The 24,463-nt window shown below is 42.2% G+C and overlaps 2 protein-coding genes across 3 annotated transcripts in view; one reads left to right on the forward strand and one right to left on the reverse strand.

Moving 5' to 3' along the window:
* Nucleotides 1–24,463, forward strand: part of Nbas (NBAS subunit of NRZ tethering complex) — a 280,100-nt gene that overhangs the window by 18,918 nt on the left and 236,719 nt on the right. For both annotated transcript variants that reach the window (XM_059248639.1, XM_059248640.1), the window contains exons 7-10: nt 648–781; nt 3,030–3,163; nt 4,234–4,332; nt 19,866–20,004. In XM_059248639.1, coding sequence (XP_059104622.1) covers nt 648–781; nt 3,030–3,163; nt 4,234–4,332; nt 19,866–20,004 — 506 coding nt within the window. The remainder of the gene's footprint in view (nt 1–647; nt 782–3,029; nt 3,164–4,233; nt 4,333–19,865; nt 20,005–24,463) is intronic.
* Nucleotides 5,906–6,447, reverse strand: LOC131897666 (mitochondrial fission 1 protein-like). Its single transcript, XM_059248638.1, has one exon. The coding sequence runs from the start codon at nt 6,429–6,431 to the stop codon at nt 5,973–5,975; it is 459 nt and encodes a 152-aa protein (XP_059104621.1). The 5' UTR covers nt 6,432–6,447; the 3' UTR covers nt 5,906–5,972.

Raw genomic sequence — 24,463 nt, forward strand, 5'->3', positions numbered from 1 at the left:
TGTAAATAAAATATGTTTTATATATGTATAAAAAGTAGAAAATTTTGTATGTATAGTAAAGAGGCTAGTTCATTAAACAGTCATTTATGAGTGAGTCTTCCTTGGTGTTTTATGGTCTGACATGTTGTGCATCTACAAAGTGCATGTATTGTGTGCTCAGAGCCGTACTGCAGCTAGGGAGTACAGTATGGGTGAGTTCTGCCATAGGTGCACTTCATATTTATTATGTGTTTGAGTTGGAATCGATTTTTGGTCATTGTGTGTCCAAATCTTTTTATCATTCTCAACTTTTCCTTGACTCCCACAGTTAGATTTCAGTTTAAGAACCTGGGCTCTGGGCTTTTGATTACTCTCAATTTCATAAGTATCTTGAGTAGCTTATTCTTGAGCCCTTAGTAGTCTAGGGCATGTTCACCATTTATCAGAGCTCTGGCCTCAGTCAGCTGCTTTGATTATGAAGTAATGGAGCCAGCGTTTGCCATGGTTTTATCTTGAGGTACGTTTCTGGGAACTGTTGTGTTAACCGAAGCATTAGATCACCTTAGGAGATGAGGTACTTTCTGAATACTGACGTTAGCTGCAGTCATTAAAACTGTTAGCTCTCTTAATTACATATTGTTTAAAACACTGTTTTCTTTTCGTTCTAGTTCCAAAAGACCCAAGGCCCCAGTGGAGACGGGTGGCCTGGAGCTATGACTGCACGCTCCTGGCCTACGCCGAAAGCACCGGGACTGTCCGAGTGTTTGATCTCATGGGAAGTGAGCTCTTTGTCATTTCCCCGGTATGTGTGCATTTTAAATCGTTGCCACCCCCACCCGTGTGTGTGTTTGTGTGTCTTCTGTGTATAACGTGGCAATGGATGAGTGTGAAGAGAGGCGGAATTCAAGTATAAATGAGAATAATAAGCTATGATCTTAAAATACTCATCATCTAGTTAGATACTTACAGTCATGTAGTTTTTATTCTTTGTATTTGTTAATGCACTTTGTAGGTGTAAGCCATTTTACGTCAAGAAATGAACAGAAATGATGAAACTCTTAAGATCAGGGGATGTCTGAAGTAAATGAGTTTATTGAGTCGTGATTGAGACCAGCAAGGACCAGGTCCAGAGAAATGTCTCCTGTCTTTCAAGAGCAAGCCTCTGTATACCAGTTAGAGACTGTCTCCTGTCTCAGAGTGAAGAGTCGTTTGGTAGACTTAGGAGAAAGAAAACACTGTTTACAGTGGACCTACATCGCTATAGAAAGGAGATGGGATGATGTGAAGCTGGGAAGCTGAGGATGTGAGGACCATCTGTAAGGAGAAGCGGTCGTTGTTTATGGATTGACTGGCTGAACAGTCAAGCAGCCTTGCGTGTGGGCCTGGTGGTTGGTCCTGATGGGATTTACGTCAGGGTTTCGGCGTGAACAGTGTGTTGGCTTCGTGCTTCCCTTTTCCCTACTACTATCCCCCCATCTTCTGCCCTGAAATTATATTTAGGAGATCCCAGTTTTTCTTTTATCATGGTATGGATTGTTGAGAGGCTATAGTGAGGGAAGAAATCCGTGGGCTGTTGAAGGAGAAGCCACTTGTAGAGAAGCTGGACTTGGTTACATTAAAAACACAGAAATTCAAAGGAGAGTAGAGAAAAAGTAATAGGGCTGATTTAAGAAGTTAATGTCGACAGCCAGTGATACAGGGAATGGTTTTCCTGAGAAATAACAAGTGGAAACATGGAAAGAATGAACAGAGCCCATATTGTAGAAGTTCCACAAAACCTAACTACGGTTCCAATTACCATTGAACAGGCTAGTGCTGTCCAGTAGGACTGTAATGAGAGTTACCTATGTGGTCAAGTATAATTTCACATTTTCAAGTAGTTGTAATAAGGCACATGTGAAACTTATGGGGGCTATATTATTTAATTACAGTATATCCTTCACATGATCATTTCAACATGTAATCATTATGAAATGTTATGAGGTGTTTTGCATTTTTGCCCTGGTATTCAGTGTGAAATTTGCTATGTGTTTTGATATTTTCATACTTGTAGACTCTCTTTGTTTGGATTAGGCCTATATGGGTGTTTATTGAATAGTTCTAGGTCATGAAGAACTATTGGAAATGTTGGAGAGAAAACTTTTTTTTTTTTCCACTTTCTTGAATTTAGTTTCTGTGGGCCTGCAAATAAATTTTTATAAGACACAGATTAACATAATATGTTTATTGATACTTGTGTTTTTGCCTGCACAGGGCTTTTAGAAAAGTGAAAACCCAAAGAAACAGTTTGAGCCAGGAGCTTATGCACTGTTTTACAGAGGCTTGTGAAGTGTGGAGATGGGACCGCATGAGAGAAATGGAGTGAGGGCTGCTAGGGTTGGTGTACTGTGGGAAAGGGAGGTGGGGCTATATGAAGGACCATAACTGCTCTTTAGAAGCCTCACAGACTTATTTTGGTGTGCCTCCTCTTCCTCTGCCTACTCCAGAGGGACACTAACACTAAGAGAAATTTGTGCCTCATTTTTAAGGAAGGGGAGACTAGAGATCCTTGGCTGTCCATTGATTCTTAGTTGTCTTTAACCTAAAATAGTCTTCACGCCAAGATGGAACATTCCAGTCACGTTCTAGGTGGATACTGTTTGGTATGCCTCCAAAGGGGCTTAGACTTTCAGATCTCCGTCAGCACGCTCAGATAGTTGCTTGATGGAAAGGCTGACTTGAGTGTTGCTTCTTCCCCTTTGAGTTGCTGAGAAGGTACCTGAAGTCTTTTTCACATCGACTTAATACTTAACTAATACTTGAAAACTTATGTCTTGAAAGAGGCTGAATGGTGGCATCTCCTGCTTTTCTTTTTTCTTCTTTATTTTACAGAGAATTGAATAGAAATGTGCTTTTTAGGTTGAGAATTTCAGGGAGCCTGCTGTGGCTCCTAACTGGTTAGGAGCCTGGTCTAACCTTGTGTCACAGCCAGTGTCTGGGATGTTGTCTAGTTAGGCATGTGCTAATTTTTCTGCTATCTCCATAGTAACTTAATTTCCTCCTGTTTTCAGGCGTCTAGCTTTGCTGGTGACTTGAGCTATGCCATTGCTGGGTTGGTATTTTTAGAATACAAAGCAAGTGCACAGTGGTCTGCAGAGCTCTTGGTCATCAATTACCGAGGAGAACTTAGAAGTTACCTTGTCAGGTAAAAATGCATTGGAAGTCATTTTGATATAATGTTTATTTTTCTGATTTAATGTCAGGTATTGATATTTTATACTATGAAAAATTTTATCATACTATGAAAAATTGCAAACACATTAGGCACTTTGAAAGACTTGTATAGTGAATACTCACACATTTGTTTCTTGTGTTTCATAGTGAGTTGGAAACACCAAATGCTTGAGAATGCATATTATTAAGAATGCATACTATTTGTTCATAGTTGTTTTTGGAGATGAAAGCTGCATACAGTGGGATGCACAGATCTTAATTGTAGCTCCCTGTGAGTTTGATAGGTGCACTGATTTGTACCATTCAGACCTCTGTCAAGAAATAGGACATTGTCACCACACTCGAGAGCTCCATTGTCCCTCCCTCCTCCCTCCCTCCTCCACATCTATCCATGACAACTGCCATTCTCAAAAATTTTATTTTTAATTGCAAATTAGTTTTGCCCATTGAAACAGTTCACATCAATGGAATCATATAATATACAATCTTTTGCCCAAATCTCATTCATTCAGCTTATTTTGAAATTCATTAAATTTTTATATATCATTACCTTATTCCTTTAAATATCATTACCTTATTCTTTCATGAGTTATATAAATATATTTACATATAGATACACAGATATCTCATGGTTTGTTTATTCATTCCTTTGTAGATAGACTTTCCAGTTTGGGGCTGTGGCAAATTGGACCGTTCTTGACCATGGCATAGATTGTACTATGACTATTCTTGCATAAATCTTTATGGATAAACATTTTAATTCCTCCTAGGTCATTATCTTACAGTGGGATTGCTGGGTCATATGGTCATGTCATTTTTTTTATATGAGCTTTCAGACTTTAACAGTGTGGTCGTATCAGTCATCTCCCACTGTAGTGTGTCTGGTTGTTTTACATCCTCCACAGTATCTGGTATTATCTGTCCCTAAAGACTAGCTGCTGCAGTGTCCATGATGCCCATGGTGCCCTTGATGTCCGAGGTGTCCATGGTGTCTGAGGTGCTTTGCTGCTACTTATTTCTGTTTTGTTTTCTTTATCCTAGTGTTGGAACAAATCAGAGCTACCAAGAGAGTCACAGTTTCAGCTTTAGTGGTCATTATCCTCATGGAATAAATACTGCTGTTTACCACCCTGGCCATAGGTGAGCAGTTCTTTGTTCTCGTATTTACTGGACTATTAGGTGCTTACACAAATCTTGGCATCTTCATTCTGTGCTCCTGTGTGTAATTGTGTTCACTGTCTGTAATACTGCACTCATACTCTGATCCTTCTGCCTCTGGTCTGGCTCAGTGAACTTCTCTGAGCCAGATAAGACACTGGAAATTTCATTGAGAAATTTGTCCTGTCCTATTAGCCTTCTAGACCATCTACCTCTCTGTACGTAATACGTGTCTCAGTGCTATTTGGAGGACTGAGGAAGGCCATGTATGCAGTGCCTTCCTACGAAAGGGTCTCAGTAGACATCACTTCTCCATCACAGAGTCAGGCTGACAGCTCGTTGTTTGCAGTGTTCCTCTCAATACTTCTACCCTGTTCTTCATAGTTTCTCTGCTTCATTCTTTACCTACCACCTCCACTGAGGTTTACTAGGAACTGTGAATGTCTACTTTTGGTGACTTTTCCTCTTTGTTACTTGAGACTGAAGTTGACATGTATTTTGTGAGTTGGCCAAGTTACCTGTCTGGTTCTCTAAATGGAAAGAGTATCAGATTTTGAGTCAGATAAATAAAACATGAGATCTGAATTTTGAATTTAGTCTGTGTCTACTGGTGAGTCCTAAACACTCTGTCATATGGTTGAGTCTCTGACTAAGAGTGTGTACAACCTTTGCATGCCAGTCCAGGTAAGTCTGTAGCTTTGTGTTCAGAATTGGATGAAATGTTTATATGGCCGAAGAACTTGGCATACATATGGTCATGGATACACAGACACACAGATACAGATACACAGACACCCACACAATCACACACAGACACAGACACCCACACACCCACACACGTTCATAACTCCATTGTCTTGTCAGAGAGAAAACACTACCTTTAGCTGTAAATATTATTCCCTTTCCTTCTTCACAGTGTTATCACTTCCTTATATTTACCTGTCTTGTTTTTATTTTATGTGAATGAAATCACACAGAAGATACACAAATCTTGCTCTCTGACTTGATGTTTGATTTATATTGCTCTAGTTCATTTATTTTTTAACTACTAGTAGGGTATTTCATTTTTTCAATACTGTTGCAGCGTGTTTATTCATTCTCCTGTAGATGAAAATTGATTTTTTTTTTCAGGGTGTTTTAAAAGTTGTAAAGTTATATTGTGCTAACAGTCATTGTTTGTTACTTTGGCACATATGTGCATGAGTATCTGCAGGCTGCAGAACCGGGACTTGACTGGCTGAACTGTTGGGAAGGAACGTCTCCAAGTTTATCAGATAATGCCACCATTTTTTCACAGTAGTTTCATCAATTTACCATCAGCGTGCGAGCCTTCCTGTTATTTCACAGTTTTTGTTGTCACTATGCTTTTTTCCCCATTTGTTTATTTATTTATTTATTTTCCCAAGCCACAGCCCAATTTTATTTACACTCATCGCAAAGCATCACTCAGGGCTAACAACAGATGTCGGGGATGGGAGGTTGAAGGTCACTGAGGAGACTGTGGAGGTGAATGACAAGGGTTGGAGAAGACAAGGGAAGGCCATGGTGAGGATGGACAGGACCCTCTTCCAGTGTCCCCAGGCTCCCAGGTGCGCCAGGGCAGAGAGCAGGTGAGGCTGTCTTCAGGATTTGCACTTGGAGACAGCTAGTCCAATGAGTCCAGCCAGTCCCGCCACACCCAGGGCCATGCCACCAACAATGGCCATGCCTACTAGTCCATCTTTCTTCATGGCCTTGTCAATGAGGCGTTCCAGCTCCTTGGCCTGGTTGTTCTGGGGCTCAGTCTGCAGCAGTCCTCGCACATGCTTTAAAGCTTTTTCATATTCCTTGAGACGGTAATTGCCTACTGCCAGGTAGAAGACATAATCCCGCTGTTCCTCTTTGCTCCCTTTGGGCAACAGCTCCTCCAGGAGCAAGATGCCTTTACGGATGTCGTTATTGTATTTGCTTCGCACCAGGCACCAGGCATACTCAAACTGTGTGCTTTTGGAAACAGAGCCAGCTGCCTGCTCAGACTGAAATTTCCTTTGAAAATTCTTCAGATCCTTCACAGACACCAGCTTGTTCAGCACAGCCTCCATGTCCACCGCCCCTGCAAGTCTCGCACTAAGGTCTCTACTGGACCAGTGGCAGGGCTTTTCTCCTTTTATTGAAAATAGATTTTTTTCATACAACGTTGTTTTCCTCTCCTCCTGTTCTTCCCAATTCCTCTCCATCTCCCCTCCCATCTCAATTCACACCCTTTCTGTCTCTTCATTAGAAAACAGGAGGCATCTAAATAATAATAATAAAATAAAATGCAATACAGTAAGATGAAGCAAAGACAAACCAATTGAAAGAGGACAAAATAACCAAACAAGAAAAAGAGCCAAAGAAAAAGCACAAGAGATGCACATAGATCCAGAGGCGCGTGTTTGCACACACAGGAATCCTATAAACACACAAGACCAGAAGACAAAATACATAAATAAAGGACTTGTCCTGACTTAACGCTCTGAGACAGAGAGCCCCCAAAGATTCCATTGAGTTTGTTTTGTGTTGGCCATCTACTACTGGGCATGTGGCCTACCCCTAAGAGTGGTTTGTTTCTCCAGTGAGACTTCCTTGGAGGAAACTGTTTTTTTATTTGCAAGTGGTTTTCAATTGGAGATAGATTCTGGGTTAGGGATGTGAGTGTGTGTGTGTGTGTGTGTGTGTGTGTGTGTGTGTGTGTTCACTTCTCCTTTCAGCTCTAGGAGCCCATCTGGTGCAGACCTGTGTAGGCCCTGTACATGCTGTCTCAGTCTCTGTGAGTTCGTATGTGCATCCATTCTGTTGATTTAGAGGGCCTTGTTTTCTTGGTTTTCTCCATCCCCTCTGACTCTTACACTTCCTGCCTCCTCTTTCGAAGGGTTCCCTGAACCCTTGAGGGGAGGGATTTGATGGACACATCATATTTAGGACTGAGTGTTCCAAGGTCTCTCACTCTCTGCATATTGTTTGGTTATGGGTCTCTGCATTTGTTTCCATTTGCTGCAGGAAGAAGCTTCTCTGATGATTGTAGCTGGAGTTTCCTCCCTGGTCCCGCCAAACCCCAGCAATCCAACAGCCCATTTATAAAATAAACACACAGACACTTATATTATTTAAACTGTTTGGCCTAATGGCTCAGGCTTCTAGCTATCTAGTTCTTACATCTTAAATTAATCCATTTCTATAAATCTATACCTTGCCACGTGGCTCGTGGCTTACTGGCATCTTTATATGATGCTTGTCATGGCAGCGGCTGGCAGTGTTTCCCCCCTCCTTCCTGTTCTCTCAATTCTCCTCTCTGTTAGTCCTGCCTATACTTCCTGCCTGGCCACTGGCCAATCAGTGTTTTATTTATTGACCAATCAGAACACATACAGACCATCCCACAGCAGATGATGACTGAGTAAGGCACTGAATGTCATTAGGAGTCATTTTATTGCTATGTTCTTTTAGTAGCACAGTAGTATTTGGGTTTCCCCCAGGTCCCTGGGTTATCTAGTCTCAGGTTCTTGGCCACCCGAGCAGTGTTGGGCATGGGTCGTATCTCATGGAACAGGCCTTAAATCCAATCAGATACTGGTTGGTTACTCCCACAAGCTCTGTGCCACTACTGCACCGGTGTATCTTGCAGGCAGGTCACTTGTGTAGGGCAAAGGATTTTTACCTTTCCCCTTTGGAAGTGTGTAGAGTAACTTGCAGTACCAAAAACACTAGTCCAAAGGATGAAGGCTCTAGGTAGGCACCAGCTCCGTTTTCAGAGTTGTGTAGAGGTTTTCTTCAGCAATGGGGACTTACCGTCAGTTTGTGGAGAGCCATGAAAGTAGCCTTGGTAGTTTGTACTCTTGGTGGTGGATTTACTATCAGATTGAATGCCTGTTGTGAAAGAATTATCTCTGGGATGGAACAGGTGCAGCTCAGGGGTACATGTGTGTGGTCCTGGGTTCATCCTCAGCTCTGCAAAAACCCAATAATGGAACAAAAAATATCCCATTCTAGTTTTAATTTGCATTTCTTTGTCTACTAATGATGTTGAACAGCTCTTTGTATGTTAATTGGCTACTCAGTGCTTATTCACTATGAAATGCTTATCATAGGGTTTATTTTATTAGGTACTTTGGTCCTGACATTTTGTATAATCTGTGTAATCTACATATTAATTCTGGATGTGTGAGATGCATGGTGAATACTTCCCAGGATGGCACTTACCGTTATAGTTCTTTTCTTTTTTTTACATTTTATTTTTATGAATGATGTTTGGATATAATTTCAAGTGTTAAGTAGTTTTAAAAAATCCCTTGCTCCAAATTCTTGCTTTCCACAAGTAGATACTTTCAGCTGTTAGTTGATTCTTCATCTTCAAGATTGAAGTAAAATGGTCACATTGTTACTGTTTTGTTTCTAATTTCATACATTATATATTGACTTGTCTTTGTGGACAGTGGTATTTATTTTCCTTACTCATTCTGCTAGGTATGTGCAATGCTTTGCTGTTCTCCTTTACTGCTCCCATCATAGTTTGGTCATGAATGTGCTAGCTGCAGGTGTGACTAGAATGCTCATAGTGTTCCAGTAGTACTTTTCATTTTTCCCAGTGAACGTTGATTTCGACCCTTTGTGCTCTCTGTTAGATCTTACGTAACTTACTGTAGAGGGGACCATGGACAACAAATAAAGGCCATAAAGTATGTGAGGAGCTGATAAGTACTCCTGAAAAGAAAGTTACCAGAGATGGAGAGTAAGGAACAGATGATAGTTTAGAGTGTCTAGCTGGTGAGCTCTCTGGGCAGACCAAGGAGCTTGTCATGAAACCTGATGACTTGAGTTCACTCACAGGGTGGAAAGAGATAATTGGCTTCTATAAACTGTCCTCTGATATCTATACCCATGCTGTGGGATATGCCTATGCCTATGTGTGTGTGTGTGTGTGTGTGTGTGTGTGTGTGTGTGTATGCGCATGCACACACGCACACACGCGCACACACACACACACACACACACACACACACACAAATGTAAAAACAAAACATGTCTAGGTTACCCCCATTGAAAAAGTGACACCTCTCTAAAGACTGACAAGAAGGGAAGGTAGTTGTTTCTGGATAGCTAGGATATGAGGCTTCCATGCAGACAGAATAGCTAGCTCTGACTTGGTAATGTCCTTTGTGCTGTCTAGGAATAGCAGGAAGGCCAGTTTGGAAGGAGCCAGTTGACAGGTAGATTAATTATCTGTCAAAGAGTAATGCTGAGTGCCGAATCATGTAGAGCTTTGTAGACCATGTATGGTGACATATATTCTTTTTAAAATCTACTCTCCGGTTAGTTAAACGTTCTTGTTAATTACCAACCCAGGAATGGTGGTACATGCCTGTAATCTCAGCATACAAGAGTCTAAGCACCTGAGGGCATGTTTAGTGGGAGTGGCCTTTTTAATGAGTTTTAGAAAGTTAGGTGTACTCTCTAACTGAAGGAGATGTTCTTCTTGATTCCACAGTCATATGTAACTCTTGATAGCCGTCGGCTCAGAGATGGATGGCACTGATGTTTCTGGGTGAGAATTGCTGTCAAACAGGCATGGATGTAAATATCCTCCTGGGAATGATAAAACATTTGCTTTGTGGTTTATATTTTCACTGTGTGGTCTTTTTTTAAATGGAAGAAGGTGAAATATTTATCACAGTTTTGTTTATTTTCTCTTTCTCTAGTATTATGAACATGTGACATTCATCATCTACAAGGGTTTTGTAAGTGCACAATAAATCAGCCATAGTAGAGTTGGAATAAATTGATAACACACAAACTCATGGTTTTTATGAAATTCATTGTGTTGTCTGGTGCCACAAGCTTTGTTCAAGAAGAGAAATTGGGGTGGTAAATTTGGTAACATGAAACAGAAATTAATTGGGCAGCTTGCGAATACGCTCTATGGACATGCTTGGTTATTTTCCTCCACATCTAAGTCAGCCCAAGAAATGCACTTTATTCCCCTTAAACACTCAGAGTATCTCATCCTCTAGCCCTCTCCCTTCTCCATCCACCCGTGTGCCACCACTCTCCTCCTCTCCTGTCTTACTCTTTTCTTTGAACTGCTGGTTTTGTTTTAGTTTACACTGGTTCTGCCTGAAAGGAATCCCTTACATTCTCAGAGAAAACAACACTGAACTGAAATTTGTCTTTAAGATTTATTTTATGTGTATGAATATTTTGCCTGAATGTGTACGTGTGCACCGTGTGTGTGCCTGGTGCCCTCAGGGGTCAGAAGAGGGTGTCAGAGTCCATGAAACTAGAGTTACAGATGGATGGGAGCCACCACATGGGTGCTGGTAATTGAACCCAGGTACTCTGCTTGAGCAGCAAGTGCTCTTAACCACTGAGCCATCTCTCCAGCTCTGACATTGAACTTTTATTGCATGGTGGGTGGAATGCTTGCTTGAGGAGGCTCTGGAGTGCTCCCTGTACTTCAGGACTGAGGTCAATCTTAGTGGTCATGTGCTCACAAATAAGGATCTTTAATAGACATTTTAAATGACACTGACTACTTTTAACAGTGTGTAGGGTTCTTTTAGTTTTTGTTCTTAATTTAATAGTAAATATAGGTAAGCAAAACTGGATTTATTCTTTTTGAATTTCCTCCATGTCTTTGATTACTACACAAGTACTGTTTAGTATTGACTAGTTTAGACTACATCTCAGCGATGTTGAAAGGCTGAGAAAATACCTCCTGTTTTGAGAAGATACTCATACTCACAGTTCTTGATGATACTAACAATTTCAGTACAACTCAGTGATTTCATTAAATGTACAAAATGATGCAGCTACTATTGAATGGGGTTTGCAGCCTATTACTCATCAAGATCCTCTGTGTCATGAATTTTATGAATATATGTCATAGTGGAATAAGCTGTTTTTGTTATTCCATTTGTACTTGCTAACAGGAAATACTGGAAGTGTGTTTTTTTTTTTTTTTTTTGTTTAGAATAGAGGTTTATTTTGGCTTACAGTCCTTAAGGCCTAAGGTCTGTGGGCATTATCTGGTGGATAGCCTTCATGCTGTCAAGAATCCTGTGGCCTTTTAGATTATCACTTGGAAAGGGAACAGGAGGGGCGGCGTTGGGGACAGGGCAGGGGGAGAGGAAGAGGGGAGAGAGCTCCCAGCCCTCATCTGGTCTCTCTACCACTTGGTTTTAATCATGGAGGTTCTCCGTAATTGTTTTATCTATTCCTAATCCCGTAAAAGTCCCCATGTCTTAGCACTATAGTTAGGTTAATTTTGTATACCCTCTTAGTACTTCACAATGGAGATCAAATTTTAACACATGGAGCCAGAGCCTTGAGGTTACAATCAAACCCTATCGAAGCCATAGCACTATTCTGTATAAATAATTGAATAAATCAGAAAGAAAAAGGGGCCCTTTAGTTTCCATTTGAACGTTTTATCTTGAACACTAATGTTTCATCTCGTCCTTGGGAAGTACCTGATTGATGAATAATGTAAGTCATAGCTGTGCAGAGGGAGAAGTCATGGCTTTGGATGACTGAAAATAGACTGTTCTCGAAGTGAACATTGTTTTAAGTCAAACTTGACACAATATTTACAGAGAATAATAGATAGGACATCAGCTTGCTTTTAAGTGGATGATTGTCAGCCAGGGGTGAACTGCAGTGCTAAAGAGTAGTTAAGTCAAGGCTGCCCTTACACACACAGTAATCAGGGCCATGGCTGTTCTAGGAGGCTCTGGAGATGGAAAAGGACATACAGTCTTTAGGGACGTAGGGAATACTTTCAAGTAATGGAGTGCTGAATGATGAAGAGCTGTGCTTCATGGATGCTGATTTGGTTATCCCAGGTGGGTTGCTGTTTGCTTTTCCTCTTAATCAAAACATCCATATTTTGAATACATAACTTAACATACTGGAGGGATACTGTGAGTATTCCAAAGAAGCAGCTAGTCCTTAGTGTGGGGTAAGGGGTGGGGTAAAATGCTTCCTGTGTGAATGAAACTGCAGGTGGCCCTATGCTAACTTTCTGGCTCTGGGGACAGGCTGGTGATTCTATGCAGGATTGCAGGATTGTTCCTAGGAAAGGAAGAGTGCTTCAGTCAGAGTCTGCTGCATTGGACCTTTGATGACACAGGGACTCAGTGCATTGACGAGACCGGTGTCTAGTACTGTACTTGATATGTGAGCATCAGCAATTGAGTGGACGTTGTACTCGCATTCCATTCCACAAGCACAGGCTGGCTTCTGATGAGGGTGCAGATGCTGTTGTCTTTAGACAGAGATGTAGGGCTGAGCCTTTTAGAAGTGAGTTGAGGCTTGCTGAGATTTGCAGACTGACTTTTGGATCCCATAGGCACTGGGAAGTGGGGTCCTCCCTCCTTCCCTTCCTCCCTCCCACTCTTCCATTCTCCTTCCCTCCCTCCCTTTCTTCCTCCCTTTCCAAAGAAGTCAACTTGGCCAACTGAATTTCTTCTTATGCTCCAAATGCTGTCTGATGCTCATTCTTGGGAGTGAATGAAGACCTGCAAGACTTTGACTTATTTCATAGGAATCTCACTTAGTTTTGTTTCAGAGGAACAGTGGATTCATGTGTGTGAGTGAGTGAGTGAGTGAGTGAGTGTGTGTGTGTGTGTGTGTGTGTGTGTGTGTGTGTGTGTGTGTGTATGTATGTGTATGTGCATATAGGAAATACTATGTTATATACTTTTCTTGTTTTTACAAGTCTGGTTTTAAGTCTTTTTTATGGTGCTGGGACATAGCCCCATGCTTCCTGCTTGGTAGATAAGTGCTCCACATTGAGCACACCCAGTTCTTTAAGCATTTTTAACATTTTGGGCCCTGAGTGTCCGTTTTCTTTCCTTGTTTCATTTTTGTGTGCATTAAGCATTCTGGTCATTGTATACAACAGCTGGAACTGTTGGTTCTTTTTTGTGTTTTGTTTTGTGGGCCACTAGATGGCAGGTTCTTCCAACATTTACTAGACTTATGACCCTTAATAAACCATTTCTACTTCTTGAAATGCTTTTTCAGTGTGCCTCTTCATTTGGTCACCATTACATGAGGTCTTGGTACTGAAGGGCTCACATCACCTGTCTGGCCTTTTCTCAGGCAGTGTGTGTGTGTGTGTGTGTGTGTGTGTGTGTGTGTGTGTGTGTGTGTGTTTCCCCACCAGTCACTCTATTTTTTTTCTGGTCCCTGTGTTCCTGCTCTGACTTTCAGAGTTAGATCCTGAGAGCTGGAACAGCCTTCATCCGTCATTGGTTAAACTCCTCATTTTTCAGAAGGGAGAGCTGCATCTTGGAGAAGTTAAGCCAAGGACGAAGACCGTGTCTTATCTTTGTACAGCTACGGTTCCTCAAACATACTACCTAGATAGATGTTTCTTGAGTGAAGCACACTGGGTAAATGCTGTAAAGAATACCAAGATGAAGAGGACAGCACCCAAGTGGCCCCAAGTCAGTGATGGAATTATGACTTGATTAACTGTTGCATTGAATTGTGCTAAGTGCTCGAGGAAGAGATCATGATTAAATACTTGTGATGCTAAGGGTCCCCTGCATTTCCTCTCCTATTCCTGCAGGCACTCACTGCATTTCCTACAGTTCCCTGTGCAGCATGTTCCCTTGGCTGGAGTGCTGCTACTTAACCTACTTGCCTGTTGGGAACTTTTCAAAGGCTGCCTCCCTGTGACGCCCTCTGACATCTTCCTTCATGCACTTGACCCTGTGATGCGGTTTTGTACCTAGCTCCAAGGTTGCTGCCAGGGTTCTGTGCCGCAGTCGCCAGTGGTTGCTAATGGGTCCATGCTCATTTCTGTGGAAGAGTGTGTGTCAAAGGCTGTGGATGTGCAGAATGTACATACAGAATGCAAACAGCTCTGCACATGATACTAACTATGACATGGGGGAGTTCAGGTACTCATTGATGTCAAGAGAGTTAGAAATGGCATCGTCTACTGTCCTTCAGTTGCTTACTGAGTACTTTGTGTGCAAAATTAATGAGAAAGGCATGTCTACAGATTGCATACTTTTCTGCAAAGGTATTTGAACTTCATGCCCTGACTCCCAAAACCTTGATAGTTTCTGCTAACACATTACCATATGATTTTATAGTGAAAATTTTCTTCTGTTTTGTGTTTTTGTGAAGGAGAAGTAGTTTTGTTTATGAGTGCAGTGGCTGTCATGTCTGGAAAGCACTGTTCTGCAGCATTCCTTCACTACTTCTGGCTCTTACAGTCTTTCTGCTTCCTTTCCTGTGATGATCCTTGAGTCCGGGGGAGAGGGGTTCCGATTAAGGAGAACACTCTCTAGTCCCTTACTCTCTCTCCTCTGGCCAGTTGTGACTCTATATCAGCTTCTCTGATGAAGACTGAGAGCTGCACTAACACGTGGTGTCAAGTTAACTGTTCAGGTTACAGTCGAATACTCTGTCCATTTAGCTGAATAATAGCAGAGTCCTCCCCTGGGGCTTATGACCCACCCAGCGTGGTTTCTTGGCTTAGTGAACAACAGTTTTAGATAGGAGTTTGTCACAGAGGCTGTGACTGTATACACAAGACCAAGTCAGCCACAGCTCTGGACTGGATGAGAGAGGGGAGTCCTCCCCATAGCTGAAGGGCTGTTGGCACTTGATGGCTGCTGGGGGAGGGAGAGTCACTTTCATTTGGAAGTGGCCCCTGGTAGGCTGTCCATTTTTAGTGGGTGGCCTTACACCCGTGCACATGCTGCCAGTGCTGTGCTTACTCAGTGGGTTAAATAAAAAGAGCGCATGAAGTTGGGGGGGAAAAGTGATGACGGTATGGGAGGAGTTGGAGGGGAGTGAGAGTGGATTTGTTTAAAACTGGATACATTTGTGTTATAAATTCTCAATTTACTTATAATTAAATAATTTTACCTTATATCTTTATATACTTAAAAGTTACATAAATATATTTATATGATAATATGATTGTCACGTATGTGACAGTGTTAAGTGTGACTCTGAACGTAAACACTCAGCCCAATCCCTTCTGCCTCTGCTCTGCGTCTGAGTATTCTTGGTGGAGGAGCCTAGTGAAGCGGAACATGACATTAGTGCTAGGAGTTACTTTCTACCATATTGCCTGTTTGTAGACTCAATTTCTATAAAAACCTAACAGCGATTTTAGTGGTAAGTCAGAGAATGCTCAGGCTCTAGCCATCAAGTTCCTGCTTCTTTCCTATATTTAACCCATCAAGAGGCAGCTTTCATGACTTCATGTACATTTTTTGAATTTTATTTTGTGTGTATGGGTGTGTCTTACCTGCACCTGCGCCTCTGCACCATGTGCATACAGCACCCATGGAGACCAGGAGAGGGTGTTGGATCCTTTCGGACTGGGGTTGTGAGCTGACATGTGGGTGCTGGGAACTGAACCAGGGTCTTCAGGAAGAGCAGCCAGTGCTCTAAACCTCCAAGCCAGCCTAGCTTTTATGATTTTAGTGTGTGACCTTTCATTATATTTAAAAAGATTTTCTCACTTTACATTGTAAACACAGCCACACTAATAATGGTGATTGTTTCTATGTCCATAAACCTTCTCACCATAGGTAAACATTTGCACTGTAAATGTAATCTCACTAGTTTGTAAGACTTGCTAAACCTTTGAGGGGTGTTGGTATAAATCTGCACATTTGGTTTTTGGATTTCTTTTATGTCCTCCTATTGCTTATTTATTCCTTGTCCATTGTTCTTTGGATTAGTGGGAGATCATTGTAAATCCTTTATATGGACATACTATTGGTTTTATATGTTTAAACTTACCCCATTTATTATTTTTATTTGTAAATACATTTTAAATTTAGGTCAAATTTTCCTTCAAAAATATATATGATACACACATGTATGCATATATACATATATATTTTTTTTCTCACTTTGTATAGCTCAAGCTGTCTTTGAATTTGTTGTGTAGGCCAGCCTGGCTTCAAACTTACCATCCTTCTACCTCAGCCCCCCAAATACTGCTGTTACAGGAATGCGTCACCACCCTTGGCTGGGGAGGATGTCTTAATGACACAAAGGCAGGGAATGCTTCCAAGTCAAGATGCACAAACCCAGCTTGGCAGGGTGGACTGTCCTGTGTGGATGGAGTTGGCACACCCCTCTCCCATGGACACCCTACATCTACCTTTCATGTTATTCATTCAGCGTGTTCAGTTCTGTGACAAGTTCTGCTAGGATTTCCTTCGAATGTGCATGCACTTTCTGTATTAATTTAAGAGGGATTTGTATCTTTAGCATGCTGATAGTTCAGCAGAGAACATGGCGTCTTGCTTTCCTCATTCAGGTGTCTCACTTTTCTATTGGGCTTTTGAACAGTTTTTGTGATGAACTTCTTTACTGTGCTCTTGCCTTCACGTTGTCCTGTGTTCTTTTTAATCAGCGTGGGACCCCTACCTCCCACTCTCCCCATTGCCCCGACCCCTCTTGCTGCCTTACATATCTAGCACGAGTGAAGACGGTCGTCGTGCAGCGGGTCTCCCTAGTACCTGTGTGCATCCTGTGCTGTTTAAGGAGGATGGAGGAGCTTTCCATTTGCAAGTCCCTCAGCAGATGTTTACTGAGTATATTGTGTTGGGCTTCAGACTCCTTTCCTCTTCTTAGGTTGGCTGGCTTTGTCAGTGGACCTGCTCCTCTTCATGCCTGTCCCTTGTCCCACAAGCCCCCGCTAGCGCTGCAGTCGCGTGGAGGAATGGCCTGCTGTGGGTTTCGTTTTCTCCACCACTTGCAGGTTAGCTCTGAGTCAGCACTGGAGACCTCCTGAGTTGATCAAGTGATGGGGAAGTAGTGTAACGGATTGTCAATGTTGACGTGTGTGTAAGTTTGCATGTGTCTTGAAGAAATCATGCCATTTATTTTCTATACTCGCACTACTTAGATTTTGTTGATCACAGCTTGGATTATCACTTAAAGTATTTTTTCTGTTTTCATCTGTACTTTTTCCAAATTGGTTGTTAGATTTAGAAGAATAATGAAACTTTGTCTATAAATAAACTTGTTGGGGGAAATATTCACTGTCACAGAGTGATTTGCATAGAGTGAATGCTCTGGGCAGGTACTTGTGCTGTTACTGTGACTGGAGATCAGTGTCTCTCTGGCCTTGGTGAATAAGCTTCTTGTGCTTTAGTGCTGAGATCTGCCTGGTGTAGAACTAGTCCAATAGGCTTCTGCCATCACCCCAAACTGTTTAATCAGCAGGAGAAAGGACTTGTGTGAAGGCTGAAGTTGGGTTCTCGAGGTACTTACTTGACGTCATAGGTTTTTGAGTTGGGATAAAGTCTCAGGTGAGACATTGGACGATTTTTATTCAGTTTTGAAGTTCTTAGAGATTTCTTTCTCGTTCTTATCGTTATTGTTGGTCCAGTTCAGAAACACGTCAGGAAGCAGTTACTGGATGAGAAGCACAGTTCATGGAATTGGAGTCGGCTAAGTTGTCTGCATTTTAGGATTGGCAGTGAAACATGGTGTGCCTTAATTTTTCCAAGGCTGCTCTACCACATCGTCACGAACTTGGTGGCACAGCATTGATCTTGGCCTCAGGAGGTCAGAGGTTGAAATGAGCTTCAGTGGGCTCCTCCAGGTGCCAGCAGGGCCACTCTACAGGCTTTTCTAGGCTACCGTGATCTTGTTACGCTGCCTACCTCCAAAACTGGCCTGGTTAGTTGAGTGTTTCCCATGTTACTTCACTCTGAGCCAGGCACTTCTGCTTGCTCCTTCCACTCTCAGGACCCTTGTGATTTCATGGGCCCGCTTGGAAAGCCAAGACAGTTTCCACGGGAGGACAGTTGATTGACAATCTACTTCTCTCTGCTGCCTAGCACAGAAGGTGTGCAGAAGGAGTGGGAAACAGGTGTTGATTTTTACAGTCATGTAGCTCTGTAACCCTTAACATATATACCTGTACTAGTCTTAAATGTGAAATATTGAGTGGTCATCATGTGATGTCAAGCTATTGATGCTTATAATTTTATAATACTCAGTTATAAAATTGAATGTGGTACATGGTGGTACATGCCTAGAATCCTAGCATTTGTGAGGCAGGGCAGGAGGATTGTGAATTAGAGGTCATTGTTGGCTTTATAGTAAGACTGTATCTAAAAAAAAGGGGGAGGTAAGTTAATAGACTTCTATAATTTAATCTTTTGATATGTCAGATATTAGAAACCTTATGAAGTGGTGTTATCTTCACTAAAAACAGACAGACAGAAATAAAATGTTTCAAGTTGTGGGTTTCCTGTGAGTAGAGCCTAGAAAAACAAAGGGATATGTGTGATGAAAGTACACGCTCTTCTCACCAAAACGGGGGCTTTGTGGTGATGGGGCCTTTATTGGTTTTGATGTGAAGGGCTTTGACACGGTGTCCTGTCACTTGAAATGGCAGTAGATAGTGTGGGTACAGCATGTGAACAGAGGCCCAGGAATCTTCTGCTGGCAAGTCTGTCACTCTGTTAGGTAGTGGGCAGTTTTTCAGTCATGGAAACTCTTCATTATTTTAATTATTAATTTAACCATTAAGAAACGCACAGATTCTTTTTCTTGTTATTTCTGTTGTCTCTTGCCATTGACAACAGATAACCCACTAACAATGGATGTTTTCCTATTAATCTATCAAAACTTTACCTTTCGTTTTTATTATTTATTAACTATTATTTGTATGTGTGCATATGTATGTGTCATGACATGTATGTGGAGGTCAGGGGACAACTTTGTGGAGTCAGTTCTTTTCTTTACCTAGGTTCTGGGGATCAAACGCAGGTCATCAGGCTTGCATGGCAAGTGCTTTACTCACTGACCATCTTCCTGGACCTCCCTTGACCTCACGCCCACTTTCGCCTTAAATAGAAGTGATTGTGAGGTCTGCTATGCAGGGTCCTGCCAGATGTGCCGACCCTGATTTAACTGGCAGAAATGGCTGCTGGCTCTCACTACTCACCAGCTTAGTTTTGCAGTGGCTGCACAGTGTATCTTTGCTGTCCAGTGTTTGGTAGGCTGTTTGCCATCTGAGTGACTGGCCTGTAGTTTGCTGATGGAGTGTGGCAGACAGAAGCGAACCATCAATAGACTGCTGCTCACCTAGTCTTACCTCTGAGCAGTTACCGCCCTGTGTTCTTTCCCGTGGAGCACACCCAGCTGGTGCCGTGGCTTTTTAAGGGTGCAGTTATGCCACCTTGCATCCAGTATGGGGTTGACATCACTGCATGTGTATCTGGGGAAGCTGCCCAACTTCTGCTAATGCTTGTTAGGTTTGATACAGCCAGTGACTGTGAGCTGCATATGCAAATTCAAGATGTTTACCCTGTACTCCTCTATCAGTGAAGGTGAAATTCAAATTGAAAAACCATTAGGTTTCCTTTCTAAAATAGTAATCATCTAGGTATAATGACAGCAATTTTTAGCTTTCTATGTAAAGGTGGCCAATTCTGCACTGTTTTCTTGTTATCATGTTCATATTTGTAATTTATTAATTCTGTCTTTGTCGTTTTTAGACTTTTACTGGTTGGTGGATGTGAAACTGCTGAACTGGGCATTTCCAAAGCTTCTAGCTGTGGCCTTTCTGCATGGAGAGTTCTTTCAGGCTCACCGTATTATAAGCAAGTTACTAACAGTGAAGACAGGGTCACTGAGGTACGCATTAGTACAATTATCTTGACTACTTTCTAATTGCTGTTAGACAAAGAAACCCTGTGTAAGATGTAACCAGGAACGTTTGTCTCAAAAAAGGAGGATTGATAATTGGTAGTGTGATTTTAGTATTTTATTATTCTCTCTTGCTTGTCAATGATAACTAAAATATTATTATAATATATCACAAATAATATTAATAATGTAACTAAAATATTATTTAGTATTGCTATATATCAAATATAGTAAAGTGTATCTAATTTAATGTTTTTAGATATTAGAAAAACAATGTAGGTCAGATGAGGTGGCTCAGCAGGTAACTGTTTGCCTTGCAAGCCTGGCAGCCTGAGTCCATTCAGAGGCAAAAGGTGACAAATGATTGCACAGAGTTATTTTCTTGTACACCCTGGCTCACGCACCCCGGTGTGCGCACCCATAAATAATATACCAGAATGTAAAAAAGAGAGAACAGTGTAGTCTGGCTGTTGTCTCATTACTTGTAGTTTCTCATTTAGACATTAACATTTAACAAGCTGTTTTTGTGTTGATAACTTTTCAGAGTGCTTTTGTCCTGTGCTAGTGCACCCAAGTGTCCCTTCAGGTGGGTGCTCTGATAGTCCGGGTCAGTTAACAAGCAAGTGAGAGTAATGAAGTGCTCTGCTCTGGCCACCTGGGCAGCAAGTGAAGACTGAGTGCCAGCTCACAGAAGTTCCGAGCTCCCACTCTTAACTAACTACTGTGCTGTACATCCTTCCGTGTTTAGATGAACTGGCTTGCATCTCTGTATTCATTCTTCATTACCTCTGTCTTGTGCCCCACACTCCTTGCATTAGCTTTTTACTGTTGACATGAGTGACGTAAGTTTATTTTGGCTGGAAGTGTTAGAGACTTGCGCTGATGGTGGCTTGGCTCTGTTGTGGCATCGTAGCTCATGATGGGGGCAGGTGAGTAAGAGGGTGCTTACTTCCTGGCCTCCCTGAGAGGCAGGGAGAAAGGGGGCGAGAGAAGGCATGAACTTGGTGTGAGTGTCTTCCAGAGTCCCCATGTCTCTGTAGGGTGGTGGGCTTCCCGTGATGTGCCTTCCTAATGTCCTTCTGCAACACTCCTCCGTAGAGGGAGCACCCCACCTCCCAATACACTGCTGCAGGCAGCCAGCCTCTAACACTTGGGCCCCTAAGGACTGTCCAGATCCCAAGTGTAGCACTGTGTGGGTCTGCAGCGTTAGTGTAGGCTAGACTGGGCGTGAGAATAATCACAGTCACACAATGAGCACACGGGAAGACCTAAAATAAGCCGTCTGTGGCTTCGTTCCACATCCCAGTTCCTGGCCAAGGCTGCAGCTGCTGCTGTGTCGTCGCTGATCCCAGGCTCTGTGGAAGGCGACTTCTGGAGGACCCACTGTCTCCTGGTGGCTTCAGGAAGGGCAGAGAGGAACTGAAGTGGGAGGGAACTTGTCACAGACTTACCCCGGAAAGTGACAACCACATGACCCTTCCTAGCTCGAAAGAAGATTGGAAATAGTTTTCTATGTGTCCAGAACTATGAACTCAGTTAGGTACTGGCAAATGCTAATTGTGTCTACTGTATTGGCCATACTCTACTAATACGTGTCTTGGTTGTTTGAGTAAATTGTGCAAAAGCAGCACTTGATCAAGGTTATGAACCCTGTACTTAGTGCATGGCTGTTCTCAGTGAGAAGTTGTGTGTTTTAAAGTGGGGGATCAAGTGGGTACTAAAGCACAGTGTAAGGGAATAGCTTAGGCTGCTCATTTCAGAGTGATTGTATTTGTCTTGTGATTTTTCTTAAAATGCATTGATTGAAAAGCAATCTTCCAAAGCAGTGAATGGCTTGGTGTTAAAAAAGATTCTCAAAGAAGTGCTTTTGAAAAAGAAATCTTCAGCAGTTATAGCAGTCTTCATTGTTATTATTAGAAGTGGCCTGCATTGAAATAAGTAATTGTGATTTAACCCAGCAAAGTAATACTTTTTAAAAACGATACCAACTTACTGTTTCATGTGGCCCCGAACCTTAAGTCAGCTGCTATTTGCAGCTCATATTAGAGAGTACGGTTTTTCCTTCCATTTCTCATCCACCTGCCTGATTTCCCACTTGTGGATTTTCTCTTCAGAAGCCAGGGAGGAGGCAGTTTATGTTAGCAGCCCGTTTTCCCAGCTCCAGAGAGTTAGGCCAAATGGAGCTTAACGACTGATGACAGGAAGACAGGGTTCGGATCGGATCCTCTGGTTCCTTATAGCATTCTCCTCAAGTTCGGTTACCTGTATGTCCCCTTATGCCAGTAAGACTGTTACTCTTATCTGCCCCTGCAAAGACTGAGGTGGGAATTCATTGCAGAAATGGACACATTATTTTCTAGGAACTTATTAGCTGTGTTTTTCTCTGACTTATGCAACTTTTAGTTTTATGTGGCATAAATCAAGCAGATCTGGGAAAAATCTCATGATTCAAATCTGCCTAAAACAAGTATGATGCTCATAGCTTATTTTTAGGTGGTTCAGTTAAGACATAAATTTCAAAACAAACTGTTGTAGCAAAATGTCAATGACTGGTCAGCGCAGGTGAGAGGTCTGGGGCTTCATCATCTGATCACTCTGTCTTTTCTGTACCCTGAAATTTGTTCAAGTCAAAACTGAGAAAAGGGAAGAAACAGATGAGTGTGGAGGAGAGAAGGGAAGACCCACTGGGCACTGTGAGTCTTTTGGTCCAGTAGCGTTGAGGGCGTCTATACAAAGTGGCCCTGCAGAGGGGAATTCTCCGAGTGCTGCTGCAGGGCAGCAGACCTTTCTCCTTGGCTCCTTTGGGTTCTTGCACTTCTGCTTGGCTTCCTTTTGAATTCTGTGTTGGAAAGTGCTCTGCTGTGTATAGTCCTTCTGTGTTAAGCCCAAGGGGCCATGATACTGACTTCTCTTAAGAGAAAACTGCTTGTCCACTGATAAAGTAAGTGAGGAAAATCATTGAACTGCAGATTGAATGCCCTGCTGTATGATTGACTTCCTGAAATGCTGCAAATGTGTTTTGACTCCATTAGTAGCTTTCAAATGTGTCATGCAGCTAACCTTACAGTTGTAGCCGTTCCCACCTCAGAATCATTGGAAGTTATAATGTTTGTCCCTTTCATCAGGAGGTGGGAGCTGAGAGCTGTGTTTAGCAAGTGTCCTCTCCCACAGGCTGGCAGGCTATAAAACAGACTATGCAAAATTCAATATACGCATTGATCAACATTTCCAGATGAATGCTAGCGTCTTACATGGCTTTACTTATTAATTGCTCAACATTGAATGATTGCTACAAGTATTAGGACTATGAGAAAAACTAATGTAGCCATCTCCACAAATGAGTACAATACAGTATAATAGTGCCCAGTTAGAATTCAGTAACTGAGGCAGAGAGTAGGTGTAGGCTCTGGAGTTAGAAGGCTGATACTTAAATTCCAGGCTCCTCCCAACCCCCACTTTTTTTTTTTTTTTTGCTGCTTGTGTGGTGAGGCTTTTGCCAGGATCCATTGAGACAGTCTCTTTGAGGGCAATGGATAAACTCCTATGACAATATACAGGGTAATTATTGCTATTTGGAGTTTTAAGATCAAAATTTGGATAAAGAAGTGTGAAAATGAACAAATGTCCACTGAAGGTTTGTTATTAATGCTGGTTCCCAGTGCATGTTATCCTGTGGAAACAATGCAGGCCCTTCGAGCATACTGTTTGCCTAAGAGGTCCTTTCTTTGAAAAGAGGGATGCAGTCGGAATCCTTCCCCCGAGACTCTCCTGCCGGCCCAGCGCTGGCCTGTGTGTGGGTCTGCCCTGGTTGCTGCTGCCCAGCACCTTCTCCTCTGTCCTTTCCCATCATGCTCCTTTCCCTCTCCGTTCCCCTAGACTGACTGTGGGGGCCAGGCTGAGCTGGAATTCACACAGCTCTCTTCTTCCTGTTCCCTCCTCCCTTTAATGTTTCGTTCTTCTCTTTCCTTTGTTTTTATTTTTTTGTCAAATTTTCTTTTTAGTTACTGAGTTTAGAACTTAGGGCTATTAAAAAAAGTTTTCTACATCCTTAGATCCTTGTTGAAGCGTATTGTTTTACTTAAGGCAGTATTTTTGTTTCCTTGTTTCTTGGTTGTTTCCCCAAGTGTAATCTACCCTTGTTTCCGTGTGAATTTTTGTCTTCTGATTTTCTGTTCTTAGCTTTATAGAATTTGTTGTCACTGTGTCAATCTTGCGATTTCTAAGAGATATTCCTGAACCTTCCTTGTGTTCACTGTGATGGTTCCGAGCGTAGTGGGTCCCTGTGTGGTCAGTAGAGTGAAGCTCAAATGCTCTGTAGATGTTGTTGGTGGGAAGGGTTATGGGCTCGGGGACAGCGCTTCTCTCTTGTCTTGCAGCACATTGCATTTCCTTCTTTGTCTCTTCCATCTTTAACACTCCTGTTAGCAAAAGATACTTCTTTCCGCTC

This window comes from Peromyscus eremicus, chromosome 22 (genome assembly GCF_949786415.1).
Source record: "Peromyscus eremicus chromosome 22, PerEre_H2_v1, whole genome shotgun sequence".
In the NCBI taxonomy this organism is placed as follows: Eukaryota; Metazoa; Chordata; class Mammalia; order Rodentia; family Cricetidae; genus Peromyscus; species Peromyscus eremicus.